Raw genomic sequence first — 27,201 nt, forward strand, 5'->3', positions numbered from 1 at the left:
GTTAAAAACCGTTCCCCATTACCATGCCATATATGTGTAGTCCCTTCACTCTTTTTTACCATTTAGGTTTTTTTTCTGCTTCAATAAAAGGCCAATTGTACACCTCGTGTTGATTTGTTGTGCGCGAAGACAAGCCAAGTGTAACTCTCTTAAAAAAAATACATCTTGCGGTCAAAACTTTAGAAAACTTCTTTCGTGGACTTTTACAATAATTTCAAATTTTGTATTTGTTATAGCACAATAATAAAGTATTAAAACTAACACATTACACTCAGAGACAGTGTTTTATTGCTACAAATCTGTACTATGAAGGCAAAATGCTTGGTAAAATCTTCTGAATAAACTATTAATAATGTGCTGTAAAAATCCATTCAAAACCTCGCACTAAATTGTAAAAAATAAATGTAAAGATGCATCCCAGCAAAGCCATGCTCGCGTCACTGCTGGAAGAATGACCTTTACTCGAGGGTTTTCTAGAGAACCCCTCTAGAGGATAATTGGTCTACTTGGAAGAGGTGGGAGTAACTACATTTTACCCCACCACTCACTGCCCGCCAATCGACTGTGGTGTCGCCCCTCATTCTGCTGGGTTTTTGACAAGATGTATGGGTGATTTAAGAAACGTTCCCATTGCTTTCACATTTCCATTGTTTCCAAATTAAATCGAACCAGCAACCTCTGGATTAACAAAGCCCAGTGGTACTATTACACCACAGAAACTACCCCCCCCCCCCCACCGCCAAATACCCATGTATTTATTTGCCACGTTTGTCTATGTTCAATTAAAAAAAAAAGAGACACTCCAGGAGTGGTGTGGAGCGGTCTCGATGGCTGCCTGGACAGGCCAGGTTTTATGCCAGTACGGCCGACAGCTGCAGGAAGCATTATGCTCTGGGCTTTGGCAAGATGTAATAACACAACCCCTTCGGTGTACCTTTTGTGTTTTGGGTTTGAGTGGGTAATCGTGGCTGTCAGGACCTATTTTCAAAAATGTGCTCGCTAATAGTTCCCCCCCCCCCCCGCCTCAACCTCCAGCCCCCCCCCCCCGCCACCACTTAAAAAATAACAATCCTACCAAAAATACAAAACGAAGGAAAATTACTTATTGCACTTTTAATATTAGACGTCTATAGTTGGCAGATAATGCTTAGTGTGTTGCTACTGGGAGGTGCCTACATCAGGGTTAGAGAACACATTACACAGATCACTAATTTGCGTTCGTCAATGGACAGCTTCAGTATAAACAGGGATTGCATTCTTAAACAGTGAGCTGTTTGACAGTATCCTGTATTTATACCAAGCATATCGAGCCACGTGCACACTAGTTTTGTTTTTTAAGGCAAGGCATGCCTAGATACTTTCAGTTCAGTGTTTTAAGCCAACCTAAAAAAAAGACCCCACAGTTTTGATGTAATGCAGTCTTTCCGTCAAGTGATATTCACATTGCGGTTCTGTTAAACAATAATATACACAATTTTACACACCGTAAAGCACATTTTGTCTTCTTTCAAAAACTACGCGATATAGAAAATATATTAAACAAATGTGTAAATACAGCATGTGCGCCCAAACAATCATTTCTCAAACAAAATATGCACAAAACAAGTGTTATTTCGGGAAAAAAAATATCACTTGTAAAACATATACAGACACCCAAAGGGTTCAAAGAGGGGCATGAACGGAGGTGAGTGGTTAACGACCCATAAAAAAGAAGAACCTTGTTCTTATCCAAAAATCAATGAAATATACAAACACAGGAGGCAGCTACGGAGATGATCAGGGGACAACATTAAACTGCAATGCAAAAGGCTGCCATGTCAAAGTATTGGGCAGCTGGCAAATGCACAGTCTACGTACGTGATGGGCCGCTTTCTTCTGGCCGGGGAGGAAACTGAAAACCTCTCACCCCCCCCCGCCCCCCCACGATTGCAAGGTGCCCCTGTGATTGTTTATGCAGCTTACTCCCACTGCCCCACACCATCACCTCTGCATCATCGGCCCAACCCCCTTGCCCTCGCTGAAGTAATAATTAAGTCACTCAGGAAAGCGTGGACATTGCTGGCAAGATTCCTTTAACAAAGCACCGCCAATGTACAAAATGTTGTTAATGAGGCCGTTATGCAAAACAAGTCTTACTGCTTCAACGTTGCTTGAAGAGAGCTGTGCTTTGATTTCATTTTATTTAAAACCTTAAATCATTAGTGCTGGGGCAACAACTTACTGAGTGATGGCTTTCCGGTACCTATCCGTGCACTTGACAAGATATTTATAATTTATATTTTCTGTACATGAAAACAAAAGTGCAAATAATCTGTAATTTTCCAATTGAAAAATAAGCGATTGGAGGAAGGCTTACCCTTGATTCGACATCTCACGAGACGTATAATACTAGAGCTCATTAACCCAATTTAAGCAAGGCATATGAATCTAAATGTCATGTTCGATTGCATCTTCCAACAGAATAACACTCAAGACACTGACATTGATGGCTTAATTCAGCAACCTTTGGATTGGCTTACTGCCCAATAGATTGTCGAAGATTGTTGTTCGTTACTTATAAAATGTTTGCCGCATATTGTCTCCTTCTAAAACAACAACACCATACCTCGCATAAGTGCGGGAAATACCCACACACCCGACCGCTTTGTCACATTTTATGAGTACAGGTGATGAAACGTAATTCCTTGAATGGCAAAAAATATGTGAGAGAATTTAAACAAACATAACGACATTTAAAATTCATGGTGAAGGAACCTTCCGCTAAAGCTTTGATGACACTTTTCATTGAAGGTGGCAGACAGTAAGAGGTCTCTCTTTGTGCCAAAACAACATGCACTCGATGTGCTATGGACCGATAGCAAAACCTCTGTTCAGAAAAAAATACAAAAAGAGCTAAGATTGCACAATGTATACTGTAGTACATACTCCGTAAGCTGTTTTAAACAACTGCCTTCGACTACAATTAAAAAATAAAACGGTCTCGGCAGTATACTCTAAATAAATGCTGAAGTGTACTTGTCAAAGGCAGCGTTAACATCAGTCTCAACGTCCTCACTCCAGGCGAGGATGCAAAATTAATGTACAGCGCCCCCCCCCCCAACCCTCCAGAGAGATGGAGGGCCTCATTTTAAAAGTCAGAAGCAGCACAGACACATTCTAAGGTGTTTATTTAAACGATACAAAAAAAATAAAAAAAGATTACTCTTATTCACCGATCCTCTGTAATAAAAAAAGGCTGTTGATTATTGAGTTTATCTGAATGAGAGGGAAGTGCAACCAGAGACGCTGAAAGAAGGTGGCAGCGGGAAGCAAGGGGAAGAAGTGTGTTGTTTTTCCCCTCTCGTGGGTACACGGGAAGTTCACTCCGTGACCTCTAAACAGCAGGCTCCGCTTCCATTGGCTCCATAGTCTCCTCGGTTGACCTACACAGAAAGAAAACAGCATCTTTGTAAGCATCCCAACCGAATGCAAACATCTCAGAGCTCCTGTGTTTCAGTTTGATGGCCTGTCACCCAGACTCCACATTATTAGCCCTGTCTGTCACGATGATGGGACCGTTGCAAGAGGTCACAAGGACATCAGAGCATGTTCACAGCTCTATCGTATATCACTCACGCTATTGGCAGACTCAAAATACTCGTAGTCATCATGCAGCTATGTCGAATCTAATTTACGCCGATGCATTCTGATTTACAACCAGTGGTGGATTTATTAAGTGAACTTAGAAAACATTTTAATTCCAATTATATAACATTGTGATGTGTAGATGACACCATGTTTTGCTATATCATGCAGGTATATTTGAGAGATAATGCTTACATTAATGTAAAGCTCATTACATGTAATATTAACATTTAACACGTATACAAATAACAATTTACGAATATTTACAAATACTTCACGTCCCTTTGTCAATCCACTGCTGGATGAACGACTCCCTATGCTTTGTCCAATAATGCAAGTTAAATTACCATACTTCATCGTGCTGGTTAGTGCAGGTTGGTGAAGAGGGGCCACTTCGGATATCACTCACCACTGATGTTATCCCTGGCTGGCAATTGCCCACATGGCAGCCGGGTTTATAGGTGCAGTGCATCACCATAGGTGCAGTGCATCCCACCAATCTCCCAATTAAACTATAGCCACATATTATTAAGATGTCGTTTATATGTCATTATGAAGATTAATGAAAATAGTAGGGTCCAGATTAATTTATATTTCGATTTAAAGCCTTCGTGACTGCAAGGATTCATCTTCTTTGGTTCTTTCGGTAAAGTCACGTAGAATGAGAATAAAATAATAAATTGATAAAATAAAATAACACAATAATATTCTCACGACGTTTCGGCCACAACACAAGTGGCCTTCATCAGGTGAAGGGGACGAGACTGTCTGGAGGACAGTCGTGAGAATATTATGAGAGCATATTATTGTTATTTTATTTCATCAATTTATTATTTTATTCTCATTCTACCTGACTTTACCGAAAGAACCAAAGAAGATTAATTTACATTGTTAAGCCTTTAAGGAATAATATTATATAAATCCTAAGACTGCACAAATAAAAGATGATTCTGCCATGAGAACTTTTGGAAATTTACAGTCAGATACAAGTATATATGGTAATCTTCCCACATTTGTGGGGGAAAAAAATTAACTACTCAGTCCCTTTGGAATAATGGAAATATCAACTATGCCGTCCACTTTCTAAATATAAACATGTATTCATGAAGGACTTCGGCTATGTCGTTTGAGTTCATGCCGTATATCATTAATGTAATTGGTTCAAGGTAAACCAGCTGTGCTTTTTGCCTTCACTTACGTTACAAAGTGACCGAAAGTGATTTTAGTGATGGGCTTGTTTATTACTATTCAATAACACCCAGGGGAAGGTTGAAAGTTTTGTTGTGGCCAAATGTAAACCCAATGATGGGCCATCCATCTGCCGTCAACATCTTTCTGCCTTAGTCACCGGAATGAATGTAAAAAAAACAACAAGATAAACGAATGAGCCCTGTGGATCGCTTGGAGGTCCCCCAAACTATTCGGAGCCCAAAAAAATGGTCCCCATGGTCAAGAACTTTACTGATGTGCAATATTTCCACATGTCAACACAATCATGATCGTCATTAGCCGTGATCAAACCACTGCTGGATAAAGGCCTCCCAAAGCTGCCACGATTTCTTACGATCCCATGACGTGATAATCCACCTAACATCTGCACACGCGTTCCATTTCATTGTTCAGTCTCTCAGGAGGATGTCTCTCGGACGTGTTACATTCCTTCGCTGCCACTCCGTCATTATCCTGTTCATCGTCCATCACCCACTCCAGTGGCCTGTCCTGCCCAAGCCCATTGTTTGTATCGATTGAATGTCAATAACCTGCATGTGCACCATAATCGATATTGTTCCTCTTTCCGTGTCTTCTGATGTAATACCGAGGATGTATCCAACAAAGTAATATATATGAAGACACGATTTAAAGACCATTTAAAATGCAATTGTTAATAGTTATATACACACAGGTACCAGTATTTGTACCTAAGAATTGTATAACAAAGAATTCAACTCCTCATCTGCTTTTGTGTTTAGTTTGTTGTCTTTCCCCCGCACCTCCGATTAGCGCAGTTGGCTACGTAGGGTGCAAAAAAAGTTCAACGCACACACATATATTTTTCATTGCTGTTCTGACAGCATCGGCTAGAGACGAATGTAAAGAAAGACAACCCCAACAACTTGAAAAGTCAAAGCAGGGCTGAGTGGACTGAGACCCAGAAAAACTCAAATAGCCAAAGTGGGGCTGAGTGGAGTGAGGTCGTTGTTTTCCAGCAATTGACCTGTCCCAATCAAGCCTGCTCCTTCCCAGCTGCGAGAACTAGTGAGACCTCTAAGAAAGCAGTGTATGTGCACAAACAAACAAAACTTCCACTCGGGGCGTGTCAAAACACGGCAGTGCACGCCTCCAAACACAGCCACATCTAAATAGTGGCTTCTGTCACATCGGGGTCAGCAGAGGTCCCTGGTGTGTCCTCAAGAGTAAACAAATAACTCCCGCCACCGGGAACCCCTCCACGCGTCGCTTCACATCGGCGCGCGTGTCGTGAGTTTCGGCTGGCGTCAACGTGTGGCGCAATTCAACATGCCGGTCGGCCTACATCTTTTCAGGGCACGCGAGACCGGACGAGAAGGGAATAGATGGCGGACACTGCCATTTGCAAAAAAATGAGGGCACGGTGCAAGTAGATTATGCGTAGAACATGATGCGGTTGGGATTTGTGGTCTGTGTTTCATCGGACGTAATGGAGTTGCTTGGCAATTTGAGGGTCGGAGTGAATCGCACGATTAGATCAGGCAGGCGTATTTTTAGATGTTGATCTCATTCACCATCATGCAAATGATCAAAAGACAAAAGCGTTAACATTATAAGAACAAAGAAATACAGCGTGAGCTTAGATTTTGTTAACTGATCCTCTTGGAAGTTTGAGGATTTGAAAAAAATACATTCTTGCATAAAAAAATATAAAAGACAATAAATACACTCCTAAAGAGGTACAATTCATGTGTATCATCATCATAAGTCATGATCGATCCACTGCTGGATAAAAGCCTCCTGAGCCGTCGTGGTCCTGTGATGCAACAATTCGCCAAGCACTTGCACATGAGCTGAATGTCATTGCTCCATCTGGCCGGTGGACGTACTTACAGATGCGTTACATTCTTGGGCTGCCAGCTGCAGATTTTTCCACCAAATAGTTGATATTCATAAAGCACCCAGAGTCATATGCCACCATCAATGGGCAGGGTACAAGCACGTTTTGGAAAAGATAACTTAGTTAAGGTGGGGGCAACAGGAAACTGCCAAAGCATCATACCTTCATGGCACAATCCTCAACCATGGACAGTTGACTAATCAGGTTTCAATTTGTATGAAATACACACACACCTATGTGCGCAACTCTGCTACAATGGTCTGCACATGAATCAATCTGTCCCATGAAGATACGAGTAGACCTTAGCATTCACTTTCAATGGTGGCCCTTATAGTGGTAGAAATTGCACATTACAATGCAAGGAGCCAGTTTATCCATGACTACTTCTTACAAAGTAGCACTGCTCATTTTATTGACTCCTAAAGGACGATGTCAAAGGTGATATTGATGATGGTGGGATGATTCGACCCCTGGTTCGGCTTTCATGCTCACAACTTTATCATAATTATCATGATCATCAGCCGTTATCAATTAACTGATTGATGAAAGCTTCAACCGAGCGGTGGTGAGGCATGTCTGTAATCCAGCAATGTGGACGCAGCGAGGGTTGCAGGATCACATAAATGTTGTGAAACTCCTTTTCCCCTGGGCATCGAGGAGGAGCCATAACCTGGCTTGCCAGGAGTAAACAGTATAGTGAATGTGGACCTCACCTGTTCCATCTGTATGGGATAGAGTGTTGCCCCCTCGCACGTGAGTTTTTTTTTTCCGGGTGCACTGCTTTCCTCCCACATGTAAACACTCATTGATTGGCCGATAACACCTCAATGTATAGAGGACCGCAAAGCTTAGGTAATTGTTGGCACGGGCTGACTGCGTGTCTGCCTTCCCCCCCCCGCCCCGCCTCTCCATGGTTCCCCCTCGGGCCTCTTCCTTCGAGAGCGAGTGAATACAAAGTGCCGTGTCACAAGTCGCAATTATAACAACGGTGACCGTCCAACCCATGTTCAGCCCCGCCACGGCAAGCACCTGGGCTGTGCGTGCAAGCTGCGCGCCTGCTCCACGTCCATGGAGAGCGACGCCAGGGCGGTGATGGTCTCCGTCTCCTCCACCTCGTGCTGCTGTGACTCCACCAGGGAGTGGCCAACATTGGAGGCGAAGTGGGCCACAGACTTCCAGTACTTGCCTAATTTACAACAACAACAAGAAGACAAACGCGCGAGACACACAGATCGTTTTGGGACATTTTAGTAACCATGTATAATTGGAGTAAGACGTGGAAGAATAGCCGTGGGAAACGCAAAATGCACATAATCATAATAAAAAAAGAATAAATGAATAAAGGAAAAATGACAACAATAATAAATTAAACCGAGATAATCCTCTCTGATTTGCAGTTCGTTTTCCAGGAGGTCCTGGCATGACAGCAGCGATACAACAGTTCCACACAAATGACAGCTAAAATTATCGTTCAAAGCAAAATGAAAATGTCATGCATTTTGCAAACGTAAAACTCAACCAAAATAAACAATGTCATGTTTATAGACAAGAGCTCCATTGGCTTGGGCTAGTGCTTTCCTGCAAAAACACACACATGAACACGTGAGGTAAAAATCCCCCTTTTTAACCTGGTTAATATTTTAAGGCAAGAACTGTTAGCGAGCACCCATCAAGGCCAAAGACACATGGCAGGGTACTGGGCCCCAAAAAGAAAAGCGTGTCTCTTTGGCCAAATAAGCCAGCGGTGACCAACACAACCCAACGCACTGGCCTCATTGTCTGGGCATTATTTTTTGGAGGCACGTTTGTGTGCGTCTCCCCGGTGCTCCTGTCGACTCACCCATACCGTGCAGTGCACGTTGTGGTTTTTTTTCTATCAAGTTCACCTTGAGGAGGTTACAATGGGCAATTACAAAAAAAAAACCTGTTGCCTCTGAAATTCTTGGCCAGGAAAAGGATTGGTCAGCGCAGTGCAGTAACAATTACGTCATTGTTGCCCCCACCTTCCCCCACCTTGGCATACACAAATGCCAGCATCGTGCCTGGCCGCCTTTGCTTCCCATGTGATGATGTTTATGCGCCACACCAGATACTCATTTAAGTCTGAGTCAACATAGGGGAGGCCCTGGACTGTTTCAAATATTCGTCACTGATGTGGGCCGTGAGCGGGAATCGAACCCGGGATGGCGGGTTCGTAGCGCAACGCGCTAACCGCTACACTACCACTCCCCATTACACTACTCCTACGCTACTGCTCCCCATCTCAGCATGAACATACACGCACACATGCGCATACTCCATTGACTTTAGAGAGTGGACAATAAATATATTTTAATTTGTGGAATCGCACAGGCAGCTGTGTCATTCACACCAAATTGCTTCTGCTGACGTCTTCAAAGCTGAAAGCGCTTAATAACCGTGGCCTGAACACCCGGCACCCCACCTTGTAAAATAATAAATAATTTTTAATGAAAGGCTTGAAGAATTTTGTTTACAATTTGCAACGTGATCTTCAGAAAGACTAGGGGCAATGAGCAAGTGGCAGCCACTCGCTGCTGGAAACCGAAGAACATCTGACCTGACTGCTCCACAGGAAGATTATTCTGAAAGAAGGGGCAATTTCAGGGATGTTATAATGTGGCAGGACCACAGCACCCCCGGGGTCAACTGACTCTTGCAACCTTTGCCCTATTGCCTTTTCCTTCCTGAAAGAGAAACCCCAAACATGTTTTGCCTTTTATGTGTAAGTTGGTCTATTCTCGCACCGATGGATTTATGATGGTTAAAGAGCTCCGTTTTTTGTTGTTGTTGTTGTTGCTCAAGAGAATTTAGAATACAACGATCATTTGTATCACTCGGCAAGTTTGGTCAAATGAGACGAAGCTATTCCAAGGGCACAATATGTGCATTATTAATGTTTTGTATGGTCATACTGGATAATGATAGAGTGTGGGTAAACCCACTTCTTCCAAGATGACTGGCCATCGTGGAAGAGTAGGTCAAATTATTATCCACGAGAGAGGAGCTCTCTCTAGAGAGTTCCCTCCAGGACTGCCACTTTGGCTTAGAGTGACACTATGCATAATACGTTGGAATAAAAAAAGAATCTAGGTGTTTTTTTATATACCATCATCTTCTTACACGGAGAGTTCTGGCTTTTGCCTTTGTAATTTTATTGACAGTTATTTAATGAAAGTTGTCCCTTACTCTGGATGTCGATGACCTTCTCTAGAGAGACCACGGCGTTAGGGTTGGGCTGCTGTTGAAGGATGTCCATGGAGAGAGGCTCCAGCTGCAACACAGAGCGGATCGTTACACGCAACAAGGAGCCAGACACCAACGGTGACGTCGTCAATCAACTTCGTATAAATTTTTGTTGAACTTTACAATGCTGCTCCGAGACAGTTCGCAGAAACCAATTCAAAAGTCGCGTATTAAAAAAAAACGCTCTTCTTTCTGTCAAATAAACACAAATTCCAACACATGGAAAACGGGCAACTCACTCACCAGTTCAAATATTACATGTGTACATGTGACTGTGAAATATATATATTTTTTATTTAAATATTTTAGCCACTCCCTCCTTCCAACACCCCTCCACCCACCCAAATGAAAATGACTCCCTATTTTGGAGTGAGATGGGTATTATACCCACGTACAATATCATGTATTTTCATACAGCATCAAAATATAATAATATCTAAAACATTCCACAAGTTGGATCCCTTATGGCGCTAAAGATCTTTATTAAAAAGGACAAACGTCTTATATTCGTGCGGCCCTCTACAAATACAAGTTTTCCCAACAGAACGTAGTCCGCCAGGATTCAGAACCATAAAATGGCATAAATGATTACCGCGTCCTAAAAGGCCCTCGCTTTGCTCAATCGGTCCTGGACATGCATGCGTCTGTCACGTGGGATTACTGCTCTGTTTTCCCCTCTGTTTTGTTTCCAGACATATAGGAACAGGCCTCCACCTCCCCAACCCCCACCCCCCCCCCACAAAGCCCCCCTCCCCTCAAGCCTCCACCCTCCCCGCCCAAGCTTTGGTCAATATGACAGCAACCAAGACACGCGCATGCCTCCATCAACGCACAATCACCGTTTCTAACTCCACGTGCCAAAACAGGGTGTTTAGAACATAGGCAGCTCAATCAACGCTAATGAGAAAGCGTGCAGCCTCCCCTGTGGGTGCTACTATGCCAGCTGATACACCTCAGAAAGAAAATTAGGTAAGACATTCCAAACACTGGGGTGAGGCAGGGGGGGGGGGGGATTCATGCAGCCTATGAGAGAGGACGTAATGTTGGCCACTTGAAAAGTACTCTGAATACATGAAGTGTGTGCCTGTGTCTGTGTTTGTGAAAATTATGAGCAGCGGTAGTGCAGTGGTGAGTGCACTTCGCTTCGAACCCAGCTATCCCGAGTTTGATTCCTGCTCACGACCAAAAACATTGATGAATATTTAAACTGGCTCTGGGCCTCACCTAGGTCGACTCAGCCTTAAACAAGTGCCTGCTGCGGTTTGCAAACATCAGCACTGTGGTGTTGGCCACCCACCCCATCGTGTGCCATGCCTGCCTTAATAGATGCACTCTAACAGCACCTACCCTAATAGCATTACAGGCTATATGGAGGATCTTTGCGTAAAAATGTGTACTGTACAATGGAATAAATTAACACAAGCAAAGTCACAATGGGTCAGTTTTTGGGGAAAACAAGCTGTCAGCATAGAGCTGAGAACGCACGCATTTGCACGCTTTCGTGAGCGTGACGGAAAGCAATTAACAGAACATCAATTACTTCAGAATTTACTTTGCGAGTGCAAATTTGCAATGCGGCCCTCATACGGTCATCCAAATTCCTGTGCATTAAAAAAAAACCTTGAAAATTCCCCAAAGTGTTAAACGAGGACGCAAAAACGCGTAACCTGGGTAAAGTAACAGAAAAATAACCAACCCATGACATGCGAATTAAAATTAAAGTCGCTATCCAATAGCCGTCAGAGGAGACGCCCCCGAGGCAACCTCGGAAATTCAGGGAAATGAGGGCAGGACCTGGGAACTGTACAAAGAATTCCCGACAGCACAATTGGCAATGCCATTGCAAAAAAAAAAATTCCAATGCAAACATTATAAAGGTAGGGGGGTGTTGTGCAGTTCAGTGCAAAAAGTGCACTTTTAAGGCGGCCCCGAAATTTATTTTGCGTTTTCAATGAAAACGGGGCATCAAGCATGCGTGCGAATTACACTCCCAATTCATATTTTTCACTCTGATCCGAAGGCTGCAAAGGAATAAATCCATCTGCTTCTGTTTTGGAATATGCTGACATATCTTTGAGACGGGAAAAAAAATGCTATTTGTTTAAAGTGGTCTGTCAGTTTCCATGTGTGCAGACTTTTTGTTTAATTCAATCAACTAAGCGCAGAATTACCTGTACTACTTGAGCAGGTGCAAAAACAGGCGACTGAAATTAATCTAATTTAATTCAGGATTCTGCTGGAACTGTTCCAACATAAACATCCAACATGAAACATGGCATAAGACTAACATATAGTGCACAAAACATGCAAGTATAATGTGCAAATACTCACGGAACTATTTGCCCCACACGTATGGGTACGAAAAAAGTGACTGAATAAGTCAATGATTGAGCAGGTGAACATGGGCATACTGTTTGACTGTGCATGTGCGCTTGTCCCTGAACGCGTTGATGTGCATGTTGTCCGTCGTGTGTTCACTTTCCCAAACGATCTGATAAAGTGGAGAGAATCTGCAGTGGGGGCATGGAGATCATCATTTCCTGACAATCTACTCTCCCACAAGGCATGCAGACAGTGACACTGAGTTAAATGCTTCCTTCCCCTGTAGGCAAAGTGGTCCTGTGTGAACTGAATGGAGAATGGCTCGAGGCCTTGGGAAACTGAACAAGACCACAACAATGACATCAGCAAGACAATCCATCGCATCTCCTGTGCACAGCCTTTGTGCTCCTCAGCTAAATGGAGACTTAAATAACCACAATCCCAAGTGTTACTACCGTTATGGAGCAAAAACCTTATCTTCTATGCTTCGTGCAAAAAAATAGTTCAAACACTGATACACGACATGTTTTTCACTTTTACCACAGACACGTCAATCCACTGCTGGATGAAGGCCTCCTCATGCCATAACGGTCATGGAGGTTGTTTGACCATACTTCACCACACTGGTCAATATTGGTTTATAAGGGAGGAAACCCCAAAACTGGTTCAGATATCTGTGGCTGATGTTAGCTATGGCCTTGAATCGAACTCAGTGTGCTAACCACTGTGCCACCATTCCACCATGTGATTTGTAATTGACTAATTATAACTTGTGTTTTTTTTTCCGTAATGTATTCGTGAAGCATCATTTTATGCACAGTGCATTGTTTCCACCTCTTGGATTCTCAATGGCGTTAGAAAGCAGCGTGCTGATTTGCAAGGAGATTAATCTGGCGAAGACTGCCAGTGGCTACCGGTTTGCACGTGGGCGACAATTGATGACGAAACATTTCACATATCAACAAAGCATAAGACGGCGTGCATTTTGCCCATTTTGTAGAACTCCCCCGAGACCCGGGTTTTCACTGACATCCTTGGTAACACAATATCTGCACAGAGGCTCCCACACAACATCATGTGGGGTCGGGGGTCGGGAGCTTTTCAAGTTTGCTGCGGCACAGCGATCAGCGCTGCTCCCTGGTAGCCAATTTCCTTGAAATCCTGCGGCTATTTGTTTATAAAATGTGCAAACATCAGTCATTCAAATATATTCAGCAGAGGCTCGCTTGATCATGTGCAAATACTGTTTGCAAACATCGGCCAGATTGCACATTTTTAGTTTGTGAAACATTCTAAAATGAAGGCTACGGGATTAGGCGCTAAGGAATAAAGGTGCAGCCCTGCAATTGCTTGCTCACACCACTTCTGCCGGAAGGACCTCCACTAGAGGGAGTTCTGGAGAGCCCCTCTGTTAAGTATTGTCCTACTCTTACACGCTGTCCAGATGTCTTGGAAAAAGCAATACAGGTTTGTTATGTAATATCAGCTGCTGATCCACAGGTGGAATTCGTTTTCTTTAAATAGCCCTCATTATAACCAATTTCATATATGTGTCATTGAACGGCCATCTTGGGACAGGCTGAAATAAATTACATATTTTGCTAAAATGTGCGGCAGTTAATGAACGCTGCACATTCACCAAAATTGGTAATAGGTGATTTGTGAATGGGAAGTGTGGAACTTAATTTAGATAAGCATTCACTCACACAATAAACACAGCACCAAGTTCCAGATGTGAACCAACACAGGGAAATTTAAAAAAGATTGAGTTAAAATAAAATAGCAATATTGAGACATGCCCCAAAAAACTAACACTGCACAACTCTGATGAAATCAGATGTTATCTCTTCAAATGAGGGTACATTTTCAAAGACAGGCCCTGACTGAGTGTCTTTTTTAAACATTGTGGTAACAGTGTAAGAAGATAGTAATGTATTGAAGACAGTGCCAAGAAAAGCAGGAGAGGACAGTAGGGTGACCATAAACAAACACCATGAATCCTGGCACGTTAACCCCTGAGTTCAACAGGTTCACACATTATTATTATGCACGGCTACGGCCATTGATCAAGTATCTTGTCTTCTTCTGCGTGTGATACATGGAGGTCAGCGGTTACGCAAAAAAGTGCACACGAGTCAATCTCACGGAATTGTCCGAGGATATTTATAGCACGCGTGGCTGCGTAGGCGCGTGGCCACTCGGCTTGCGAGGGTCAGGACTCTGGCTGCAGGGGTTTCCAAGCCCCTCGCAGAGAGGAACAGATTAGCCTTTGTGCGCGGGGACTTGTGGAAATATTTACCAGGAAATGGATAATAACATTGTCCGGAGGTTTTGATTGACGGCCTGTTTATATAGACCCTGCTGGAGTGACACGCTTGCCAGCCTGATTATGGTTAATATGGGACCTTTTTTTCTCTTCGGCATTTTTGGCAAAAGGCTAGTTAGTTATGCATTCATCTTGAAGGCATATGAGTTTGGCCAAAAGTTTAGCAAGATTGCTGTTGCGGGACTTGCTCCAATCACTTACTACTTTCCATATTAGGGTCACCAAGGGCAACATTAACAGCTAATTGAGAGAGCCCCCTTGCAAGGTGCTGTAAAGTGGTCGCTTGCATTTCAATATTACGCTAAGCAACAAAGAACCGCTTTAATACCAAATAGGTCCCCGAAGTCTCATTTTAAGTGCACACATTCCCATTCGTTCTATACGTTATGTATTTTTGTTAAAAGTAATTCAAATCAGAACGGTTTCTTTCTGCATGAGCACGAGTTCACATTTTACACGAAAGTTTCAGTCACTGCGCCTTAGCAGAATTCCAAAAATGTTTTACAACTGTAATTTAATCAAGGCACTTCATGAAACGTTGACATTAAATGTAATTTGGTTACCCTAATATACAAAGATTACCATTGGTGTTTATACGCTATATCGTAAACGAGAAAACGGTTTCTGGAATAAGACATTTTGTGAAGCGATAATGAGAATGCGTGGTTTGTAATAAGCTAACACAAGGAAAACCAGCCGCCCAGCTACAGTAATATGGGTCTGTCATAGGGGGTGGATCATTGCATTGCAGAAACAAAATGGTCCAGCAAAAGCAATGCTAGAAGGCAAGAGGTGGAGAGCGAGCAAGACAACGATGGACTACTGGAGTGGAAGAGGTACTCGATTTTTTGACCAGGTAAGGCCCTCTGAGCTATATAGCTCTTTTTCAGAAGTGACCTGGCCAGAATTGATAGCTCAACGAAGTGGCTTATCGTGTGGAAATGTATCGCAGCCAAATACTCTAAAAGCGTGTTTCTAAATGTGGAGGGAAAAACCGGAGGACCTGGAGATAAATCCACGTGACCTCGGGGAGAGAGACACGCAAACTCCAAATATACAGGCGTCAGGGTCAGGTGCCACCTCATGTGAGGTAGCTACTAACATCTCTCCATGACAAGCATCAGCAATAGTTGGAACATGATGACTGTCGCCAGTAGTGGAGGACTACTACCGGAAGTTTGTGGAGAGTCAGCAGCCTCCATAAGAGGGGCTGGACAGGAAGAAGACAGGTGGGGCGTTGGATCGCATCGGTGGTGGTGGCGGCAGCCTCACCTCATTGCCGAGCAGGGCCGAGATGCAGGACTCGGAGCCGTCACAGATAGCCGCCAGGTCATGGCCACCCTCGAGGGCCATTACCACGCGACCGCCCGCCAGCCCCATCAGCTGCCGCGTCAAGTGGCCAAAACCTGCATGGAGGCACCGAAGCTGTGAGAAACGGCGGGGCGCAGGGCCGACCCAAGGGTCGTGTTGAGTAAGAGTGCCCCTCGTTGCTCTGCTCAATTGAGCAATGGGGCATTTCTAATCTCCACCGGTGGCCTTGGGCCAATGTTGGAAAATCTGCATTCCCATGGCAGAAGCCAGTCTCCGTATCCGATTATACACTACGATTTACATTTATATAGCGTCTAAGTGCAACAGCGTCTCCAGACGTTTCGAACATGTATGTTGAACCTTTTTCGCGCCGTACGTAGCCAACTGTGCTAGTCGGAGGTGTTTGGAAAGGACAGTAAACTAAACACAAAAAGCTTTAGAGAGTCAAAATAAAATAGCCGTATGGACATGAAAACAAATAGGTCTTAGGTATTGACTTGAACAAGGGCATATTAATACTTTGTCTCTCTCAGTGGTACAAATTTTACCAACCAGAAAGGGATGATATTTAACTCGAAACCTTAAAAATGTCAAGATCTTTCACCACAGCACCGCTCAGCTAGATAATGGAACCAAGGTTATGGCCGACAAATGAGATGTGGTGGTCGGGAGTGGCAGCTGCATTGCCACAATCCTTTAACATCATAACTGGTGCCCGCAGCGACCACAAACTCACCTCCCCTGGACACCTCAAATCCCTACACACTGCACATTTGTAACTGTTGAATGGATAACAGAATTAAAATTCCATGAGGCAATGTGGATATATGAATGCGTACTATGTATATTCAAGTATGATCATATGAGTAAAGTACTCATACTTGTAAATTCAAGCACACACACATTATAAGAATATGGTTTTTCCCCTTTTTTCTGGCAACAAAACTGAAGCCTTTTTACAAGGATTCATGTCTGCATTAACCACAATACCTGCAGTCAAAATGCAAACAAAAAACATACTATGATAATAAATGCATTGTTCTTGAAATTGATTGGTCCACACCAAGGGACGGCTTTCTTTTGAGCCTCGACCCAATTGGTGCTCGACCAGATGACGCTAAAAGGCATACTAGGTATTGTGATTAATGCAGACATGAATCCTTGTAAAAAGGTTTCAGTTTTGTTGCCAGAACAAAAAAGGGAAGAAAAAAACCCTATTATATTTTGGTACTGGCAAAGGAGGTCTAATGATGTAGACACACACACATTGTCACACTCTGACGATTTGTGTGTATTGGATATACTGTCTATTTAATCTGTGGCGACGACGTTAGCATCAGTTTCTGTATGCATTCGACGCAAAATTGCATGTGTTTCTATGTTTACAGTTTTGAAGGCACAATAAAGCCTATTTAGCCTATTATTCCACACTCACCACAGTGGATTCGACAATGCAGATAAAATACACACTCGCTCAACCCTGCGTTATCCAGACCACTGACTTGCAGTGGCTATTAAATTCCTCGGGTGACACATGCCCACCTCCTCCAGTGGCTGCACGCAGGATTGATGTTGTAACTATGATTAGTTATGTCTGCTATAATGGGGTGTACATGGGTGCCAATTAGGATTGCTTAGGTGAATTCAAGAACAAAATATCCCATTAGATCCTCCCACCCCTGGCAAAATAATGGTTGTGTGTGTACAGAGGATTGTATTGATAATCGATTGTAATAATTTGTACATGAAAGGCATTTTATTACATTTTGATTATAGTAAATAATAATGCATTTATAAGTTGTGTGAAAAGGTTGATGTCAATTATATGGTCTTTATAGAACTAGAGTGAGCAGGAAAAACACACAGCTTGTATTTTAAATTTGTTCAATCATAAAATCCTTAAGAGTGAAATGACAAAATAAATGTATTCAAGCGTGAACTCAGTAATTGGTCTTAGCAGATGTCACACTGTTTGAGAAATATTAACTTATTTGGGTTGGTCATGTTTCTAGAATGGCAAATAGAAGGATCCCCAAGGTCACATTAGTCAGCGAGCCAAAATGCTAAAGAAAACAGCAGACCACAGTGTTTATGATATAAGATGTGTTAGGTGCATTGGAAAAAAAAAGATATTTGTCTTGGCGTGATCTTGCGAAAAATAACTTCAATTATAAACAACGAATGTCACTTGTGTCAATGATGATAATGCTGTTGATCGTTAAATTAAATTCCATTCAAGCGAGTTTTGTACTCATTTTTATAGCACTGACTGTTCTTACACCAAATTATACAATGTTGCTATATAAGGAATTAAGTAGTAGAATTCAGGATTTCAAATATTGAGGTTCCACTGTGGTTGAGTTTGAATCAATTAGTGGTCACTGAGTCAACCAGGTTTTTTTTTATCAGGAAGTCATGGGAAGATACGTCTCAAGACAAACACACAAACCCGACAAATGGTGAACACAAACACAAGCAGCCACAAACACGAGCCACAATTATTTCCAGAAACCTCACGTAAAAAATAAAACATGAGGGGGCAATCACTCCAAAAAAAATTCCCTCCCACACACACCTACAAGCTACCAGCTTTAAATTAAATGATATAAATAAAATAATTTGGGCCGTTTTTTTATCAATGGAATGTTCATCTACTTTGTCGGGACTTAACATTCAACGTGACATATATATCACCAAAACGTCCTTTGCGCTAGAGAACAAATTATTTGTTATCGGTGTTCTCGTGTTGTCATGTGTTTATTGAAGCTGGAGAATTAAACGCAAATACAACTGGGTTGAAATTCTAAATAACTCCCGAGAACATAACCAGATAAATGACCGGGGGGATAAATAATATAGTTTTACTGTAAACATTGTTTTTCTGAAAATAATCTAGAAGCCAACACCAAAAAAGGAAGTATTTTTATTTTATTCATGTGCACCGTTATTGAGTTAAATCTAGCTTGCTTGCTTGCTCTTTTAAGTATTTTTAAGTTTTCGGTGTGTACACACATTCCATGGCTGGGGACCTTGGCAGCGATTCGCCAATCCCCAGAAGGTTTCCACTTGAAAAGAGGCCGGCTTCGCAGTGCGTGTGCAGTGAGGAAACGCCGCTACCCCAAACCAGATGCTCCCCACTGTTAGCGAAGGGGGCCCTCAAACAAACTCACACGGGCGCTGTAATCAAACGCAGCCCGAATTCGTGCGCTCGGAACACTTTGAGGAAAGGCTCTGACATGACACCTGATGGGATGGGGGTTTTGGGCGTATGGGCCTGTAAGCATTCGTGGTGGTGGGGAGGGGGAGGGGAGTGGGGGGGGGAGGTGAACGTCAAGCGAGTGGGTGGTGTGGTTTTGTGAAGATCTCAAACCACACAGGCTTTTTTTTCACCCAACCGCAATTCACGTCAGCTCTCACAGGTGGATATTAAAGCAGCTCGTCAGTCTATAATCCATTCTCCCTTCATCCTAACGCTGCACATGCATTTAATTTACCCATCCAACGGTGTGCACTTTCATCACGGAGTACACGCTATGCGAAAACAACACAATTCTTCGCGATCGTTGCTGTACGTCCAAAAGATGAAAATGCATTTAATATGCGAGCGTAGCAGCCATTCTCATATGACATAAACTGATTTACTACTTCCATTCATACAACTTCATCATCATCATCATCATCACCGCCATCATCTACTTTATATGCTTTATACATTGAAGGCATTTCCATATTCATTCCATTGTCTGTGTTCATCTACAGCTGCAATCCATCTCGGCCCAACGCGAGTTTCTTATATGTGCACATTATGTACAAAAAGTACCACACTCTATCACGTAAATTGGTTACAATGGGACAAATGCATAATATTAAAGGCAAACACGTATACATTACTGCGTTGATGTATGGGCCGGTAAAGATTCCATAGAAATAATGTGTCTTGAGTGGGAATTGCCTTACACTTTGCTGAAACCTTGTATCCCCCAAGAGGTGGTGGATGCCCCTCTGCCGCATCAAAACCTGACGAGACCAGCACCACGTCTGGAGAGAACTCGTTGGCAATCGGTAGCACCACCGTCCTGGTGAACACAAAAACACACAAAATCAGAAAACACAGCCGTGTCATGATTTGGGTACAAACACCTGTTGGGATGAGAAAGGGCAGTCGTAAAAAGGCTATTGCTGATGGACTTATGATGCATTGTTAAGTTCGGGTATGTGGTTGGTTTTTTTATAGGACACTAATTTAATGAAAAAAATTGTTTTAAATAAATAACTAATGTAAAAAAAAAATGTTTGGATGGCATATATCCAATTTAGTTATCCTAAATGTGTGGTGTAATGTTTTTAGATTTTAGTATTTGTGGTCCGTATTCACCGTGGGCATGTCATATACAGTACAGCATATAAAATAGAAAAAAATCTTCAGAAATGCCCCCAGTACATTTTATTACAAACAGACGTGGCTTACATGTCATCCTAAATTTGGTGAAATTTATTGCTCTTCTGTTCTCAAAACGATACTTAAACAATAAAACACATACATTTATTAGCAACAACAAAAAGGTCAGAATGATTTCCTGCTCAAATAAGCATTTTGAGGTATTGGTGGGAATTCTACATTCCTATGGTGTGGATGAGTCTTTCCATAGGACAACTACTGTATGAACACGACAAAAATGGAGGGAATATATATTTACATACATCACGCTGGCAATAATGAATGCAAATTATGTAAAGTTTCCACAACACATGGTGTGATGCAAACAATCACATTTTTGTTAGCTTTCAGAATAATAATTAAAGAGTATTTGGCTGCGATAAATTTCCACGTGTTAAGCCACTTGGTTGAGATTTGTGGCCAGGTTGCTTCTGAAAAATAGCTATCTAGCTAATTTCGGAAGGAACAAGTGAAGCAGCAGGAAGTCTACATATCTTTATATATCTGTGTGTATATATATAATTTGCAAGCGTCCGTTTATCTGTCACGCTCTGGATCTCCCAAACCAGTACGTGTGAAGAGAAATACTGTACATACAATTGTGTAAAAAGGAGGGGAAAGGGCGAGAGGGATACATGTGTGATTTCCCCAGTAATTTATTCCCATTCCACAGTGCTGCATGCTGAATATGTACCGCAGTGTATTTAAACCATTTTGCATTGCTTTTGTAGACTATGAAAAGGTGCTCTAATTGATTCTGTGGAAATAAGGAATGGGATTAATCCATCACGGCTCGAGCTTCCGAATCCAAAACCGAATTCCAATATTTATTGCTTTTAAAGAAACAATAAACTAATTATGATGTGCATCAAATTTTTAAGTTCGGAAAATGCTACAAACAGTAAGTAGCAATACACAGGAACTGAATTGCATCTGCTCTAACCTTAGGAGTGGGCATTGTATGTCTCAGATACAATGTGCCCCTTATGTTTGAGGGTGGGAATGTAATAAGCATCCTGGGACCCAAGGAGGTTGCACTCACCACTCTCACACCACAGTAGCTCTTTTAACTTTCACGCCGAGATAATGTCACACAATGGTAACTGTTCTTCATTTTACTGGTGAGCTCAAACAATGATTGTTGTGCGTAAAACACTTGTGCGTGTGGCGATTCATTTGTTTGGTTACATCATGTGTTGTTGGGGTTTGTAATGACCCAGAATTGATCATTACATGGCCTGGCCCAAAAATCCCATTATAAATAATAATATTGGCTGCAAAAAGCTAACTGCCAATGTCGAGGTCTGCAAGCCACGAGAGGGCTTCAGGAGAGACTTCAAGTAGTTTTGCCACTCCTCAATTGAAGGAGTGCAGGCTACAGTGGTTTGCTATTTGGTTCATAGTTTGGATTGCATGTGTGTATGTATGCATGTTGAGCTTCTTTCGCACTGTTCGTAGCCAAACCGCGCTAATCACAGGTGCGGGGAAAAAATGACCAAAGTCATACCGAGGCTTGTACATTAAACACAATGTAAGCTATTCTCGTGTGTTCAAATGCGTACTATATATGACATAACGCGATTCCTTGAGCATTTAAAATGCTTTATCCACTATATCCACTGCTCCAGTACATTTTCAAATATAGTACGCAATACAAAATGCTATTCTAGTATATTTCAAATATATTTTTCACAACGTAAGCTATTCCAGTGCATTTCAAAAGTGTATTAAATGCTTTGATGTGGCTGTAAGTACTGCCTGCCATGCGTTCACACGTGCACACTGTGCTGCCAACAAGCACCGACTGCATATTTTCAGTTTCTGATTCAACACACAGACTTGGATTTGTTGAAACTCGAAAAAATGTGCCAAAATGCCGAATCGAAATTTTGTATCCATATTTATACGTGCCCCAATTCCTAGTGAAAAGTGACGTGGCCAGCTGAATGTATAAAAACCATAGCCTTCATAAAAATATACAGAAATTATAAAAAAAACATTTATTTATAAAGACAGAACAGATGCATTGAGATTTCACAAATCAGAAGAGCAGTCAGGAAAGACGATACATTCCCACTAAGGCTAGGCAGAGTGACACTAGAATATATTTTCTGTAAATTACATTAGAGCAATATAAACACGAGTAAAACAAATGCAAAGTGCAACAAGTTCATTGAACAAAGATGTAAACAAATGTTGGAGGGATAGAACTTAGATCAGAAACGTGAACTCTAACAAAGAACACAAATGTGCATGCATGGAATTACACATTGATACAGAAAGATGAACACATGCATTGTGGGTAAAAAAACGCAGATTATATACATCCACAGTGACTGTTCGGGAAAGCAAGTCCACACATTGTTAGAAGGGAAGATGACTGATGGACGACACTGGTTATGGAATGGCAGCCAAAGAACAGAACATGCCCAAGAAAACAACCACCACCACCGAGGTGGAATGATAAGATCAGCTCATGCGCAGGAGCGATATGGGTGACGCACTGTGGGATCACGAGGGATGGTGGCGACATGGGGAGGTCTTCATCCAGTGGATAGATAATGTCTGATGGTGATAGTGATGATGATGATACACAGTAAAGCTGTTTATTCAGATCAATTTAAACTATCACGTACTAACAAACATTTTTTGGGAAAAGCGATATACTACACAGTACACACGTGTTTAAAAAAAAAATTCTGAAATGTGCAGACTAACACATATCAAGTTATTCTTGAATACAGTAACTCCTAACATTGACCCACTTATTCCATCACGTGATTACAAACATACGACACAGAAAATAAACTGTCACTTGTCATCTTCCTCACATGCGTTTGCTGTACCCCTCTTGTCATATATTCGTATATTTCATATGTATATGCTGTATTAGCAGCTGTGAGATGGGTACAGGCATGCGGGGAATGGAAGTTGTTTTAAAGTTGGAAGCTTTTTTGTCTGTCTTGACCACAATACTGGCAGAACTCTTAAAACCGCAGGCTCTGACCTCAGATAATGTCAGCATTTGGTCTCCTGAGTCTAAAAAACATCCCCTACCACAACAGCCCCAGGCAGGCTTATTGCCCCCGGAATAAAAAAAAACAACTCTTTAATATTTTTATTATTTCTGTTACTATTATTTGTCATAATTGTTTATCTTAACATTGTTTCTAGTATAAACCAAGATGAATTGCAATTAGAGCACTCAAAATACTATACATTTCAATTTAACCGCTACCGGTACCAGTCAATTTTTAGGTTAAGTCACGCAGACAAGTCATATGTGATAATCATCTGAAAATGTTCTTAATATGAGTTTGATTGAGATAATTGTGGATTCCCAAACTCCGATGCCCTCTGGGTCTCATTAAATATAATTGCCGAAAACTTCCAGACAAATTAATTAACCGAAATTTTCCAGTGAGAAGCTAACATCTCATCATGTGACAATGTGGAAAGCAGTTCTCTAGGACCACTTGCCAGCAGTAAACACTGAATTATTAAAGTAATAGGGCAAAATGTTGTGTTACTTTTATACAATTCATATTGCTCACTGGTCGGGAGAATGGTGAACTGCATGCGACATTATGAGACCTCACTTGCCAGTAACAAGATATAGTAATAGGTTTTACCCTTTTAACTGGCACACAAACTGACACCTTTATTCTAGGCATCATGTTTGCAATAACCACAACACAAGCAGTCAAAATGCAAACATAATGTAAATGCTCACCCCGAGCCCTCGAATACTCTGATAGTGCGCTGTTTTTGAGTTGTACGCCTTTTGGCGTCTTCTGGTCCAACACCAGTGGAGACTAGGCTCTAAGAAAAGCCGTCTCGGGTGTGGACCAATCAAATTCAAGGACAGTGCATATTATTATCAGAGTTGTCTCTTTTGTTTGCATTTTGACTGCTTGTGTTGTGGTTATTGCAAACATGATGCCTTGAATAAAGGTGTCAGTTTTTGTGCCAGTTAAAAGGGTAAAACCTATTACTATGCATGCGACATTACAAGTAGGAAGCCATGCAACTCCTGGATTTTAAACTATTTCTTGTTCCCTAATGACATCTATTTAATAACATGACCGTGTCAATTCAGTTTGTGTAGACCTCATTAATTTGAACTTACTGGATTTTTATTCAACGCTACTGTACTTATATTCTCAAAACGACTTGGCATGTATATTTTTCAAAGAATCACAAGGTATAACAGGTATGCTTTCGCGACTAATATTCATAATAAAGGTTTTTGCGTCAGATCGCGTAAGTACAAATGTGTCCTAACTCTCCACCACCCGACGCAGTAAGGTTTGTCACGTAAACAAAAAGTGCCAACTAGTTACTACTTCAGCCCACCGGTGTGTTGGAGAGTGAATCCACAACATTTACAATGTACTGGCTGTGTCGGGTGGTGGAGGGTTACGACACATTCATACTTATGCGATCTAACCTAAAAACCTTTATTATGAATAATACAAGGTATATTTTGCGTCATATTAATACTTTGGAGGAATAAAAATCTTCCCTGCTTTCCATCAAATTATTTTGAGCAAGCCTGTCTTTTAAAATTCCAAAATATTAATGTAGGCTTGCGGTGGGAAATTTCATAAGCCCCAAGCTTTTTGTTTCCAAATGAAATCGTAATAACGGTTATAAAGCATTTCATCTTGCAACGATGAATATTTTTTTCTCTCTAATCGATGAAGCCAGACACGGGTGCCGAGCATTTACAACATTTCAGATTCAAAAATAAATTCGGCGCATGCCCAGAGCGAGCGCGGCGCTTTATACGCATCGCTGCGCGCCACTGTACAGCATCAAGAACGCACATAAAGCATTCCCACGCACGGCGAGATGAATGATGGGGGTGAGGCGGAGCGATGGCAAACCTGGCACATTAAAACCCCAGGCGGCCCCAGCGCATTCGGGCCCAGCGAGGCTACACTGATCAGAGACGAGGAGGGGGGGGGGGGGTCGCACATCAAACGGGGAGCGCTTTGCCTGCACAACAGCCGTGGTGCAGGCCCTGCCTGCGACCGTCTGCTTCCAATTACCTCGCTCAACCCGGCGCGCGAGCGAGCGAGCGAGGGAGCGAGCCCGCGTGTGCCGCCGCCACTTCCAAAGCCCCTCGCAGGAAAGCACTCGGGGCTCTCTTGGCTTTCATTACGGCCAATTACCTTATCTTTTTTTCATCTCCACAGTATCCCCAGCAGAGCTTCAAGTTGGTTCGCTTGCTCCACGGCTAAGCGCTGCTCTTTTGCCCGAGGCCTTAGTGCTGCAAGTGCCCACCACCACCCCCCTACTGCATGCCCTGATATTCCACATTATTCTTAACCCCCATTCCTTCCCCCCACAAACTGGCTTAGTTGTTTTTGTTTGCCTTGATCTAAAATCGAACCCTTTGTACCGCTACGTGGGTGTATTACGCAGGGAGAGCATAGAGGGAAATAATCCGGTTTAATCAAGCACTGAAGCAGACAGAAACTGTGTCACTGTGTTAATGTGACAAGGGTTGCCTTGCGTGATTGTTTATTTTCGAACGGTCTAAATGCCACTGAGGAGATGATTACCACTGAGGAGACGATTACCAATATTACACACGTGCTTTAATTATTAGACCTTTATGTGACCAAATGTTGTTGAGGTAAGATCAGTGATAAAATCAACGGAATGATCGATGTGAGTCACACCAAGAGTGAGAAAACGTCGAGCAATGATTCGGAATACATCTAAAGAACTCAACTTTTGTAAAGGGACTTCAGTTTGGTCCACTGAGTATCTGTAATTGGCTAGAGTTGTTTGCCTGTACACTGGCAACATTCAAAAACTTTTCAAAAAGTAGAACAAAAGTGTTGCACAAAAATAATGGTAGGCTTATTTTGAAGGCAAATAATTGTGTAATACCATAATCATTATAATATAATGAGTGCTTTCACATTTGGGGTCAGGTTAATTGAAAGGCAATCACAGTGAGTCTCTGTGTAAATTCATATCCTGTTTTAAAAATGACTTAAATGCCCTGAAGCAAATATGCTGCATAAAAATGACATTATATTCCTCTGTTAATTGTTCATAGACAAATACACTCTATTTACAGTATTTAGACTTTAAGAGCAAGGTCTACTCATGAAAACCTATTAAAACAGGGGGCAGCATAGGTGAACAGCACCATGTTCTACCGTATACACGTTGGCAACTGTTAGTAAATTACTACGGAGTTAACCTAGGGGAGGCCCAGGACAGGTTAAGATACCACTTGCTAATCAATGTGCATGTGGAAACAAAATTAGACCTGATTTACAGGGATCGTAGCACAGTTTGCTCAACAATAAACTTTCTTGTAGTAGTAACACACACACACAACTTCGCTGATCACCCGTGTGTGTGCGAGTTTATGATGGGCAGGAGAATACAGGGGGAGCGGTAGTGTAGTGGTTAGCGTGCTGCACTACAAACCCGGCGATCTGAGTTCGATTCCCACTCATGGCTACCAACACCAGCGACGATTATCTGAACAGGTCCTGGACCTCCCCTAGGTCGACTCAGCCTCAAATGAGTACCCGGTGCGGTGTGTAAAAACATCGCCACTGGGGAGACAAAAGCGGCCGGGCGTCGTGTTGGCCACCCACCCCCTAGTGAGCCGTGCCGACCTTCATAGGTGCTCGCTAACAGCACTTGTCCAACGGTCTGTTGAGGCTATACGGGGGATTTTTGTATTTATGATGAGCAGCAGAATAAGGGGGGGGGGGGGAGAACGGCTGTAAAAAATATTTTGGGATCCCCCCCCCCCTCCTCTTTCAGTATTTAACTTCTCGTGAAAAGACAGAA

The 27,201-nt window shown here is 42.3% G+C and overlaps 1 protein-coding gene across 7 annotated transcripts in view; it reads right to left on the minus strand.

The window, feature by feature from the left end:
* Positions 1–1,098: 1,098 nt before the first annotated feature.
* Positions 1,099–27,201, minus strand: part of LOC116938357 (histone deacetylase 4-like) — a 189,608-nt gene continuing 163,505 nt past the window's right edge. For all 7 annotated transcript variants that reach the window (XM_032945507.2, XM_032945502.2, XM_032945513.2 and 4 more), the window contains 5 exons: positions 19,893–20,011; positions 15,897–16,030; positions 9,920–10,004; positions 7,742–7,898; positions 1,099–3,422 (listed from right to left, as the gene is read on the minus strand). In XM_032945507.2, coding sequence (XP_032801398.1) covers positions 3,374–3,422; positions 7,742–7,898; positions 9,920–10,004; positions 15,897–16,030; positions 19,893–20,011 — 544 coding nt within the window. In that variant the 3' untranslated portion in view covers positions 1,099–3,373. The remainder of the gene's footprint in view (positions 3,423–7,741; positions 7,899–9,919; positions 10,005–15,896; positions 16,031–19,892; positions 20,012–27,201) is intronic.

This window comes from Petromyzon marinus, chromosome 4 (genome assembly GCF_048934315.1).
Source record: "Petromyzon marinus isolate PM22_M1 ecotype Great Lakes invasive population chromosome 4, UKy_Petmar_22M1.pri1.0, whole genome shotgun sequence".
Taxonomy (NCBI): Eukaryota; Metazoa; Chordata; class Hyperoartia; order Petromyzontiformes; family Petromyzontidae; genus Petromyzon; species Petromyzon marinus.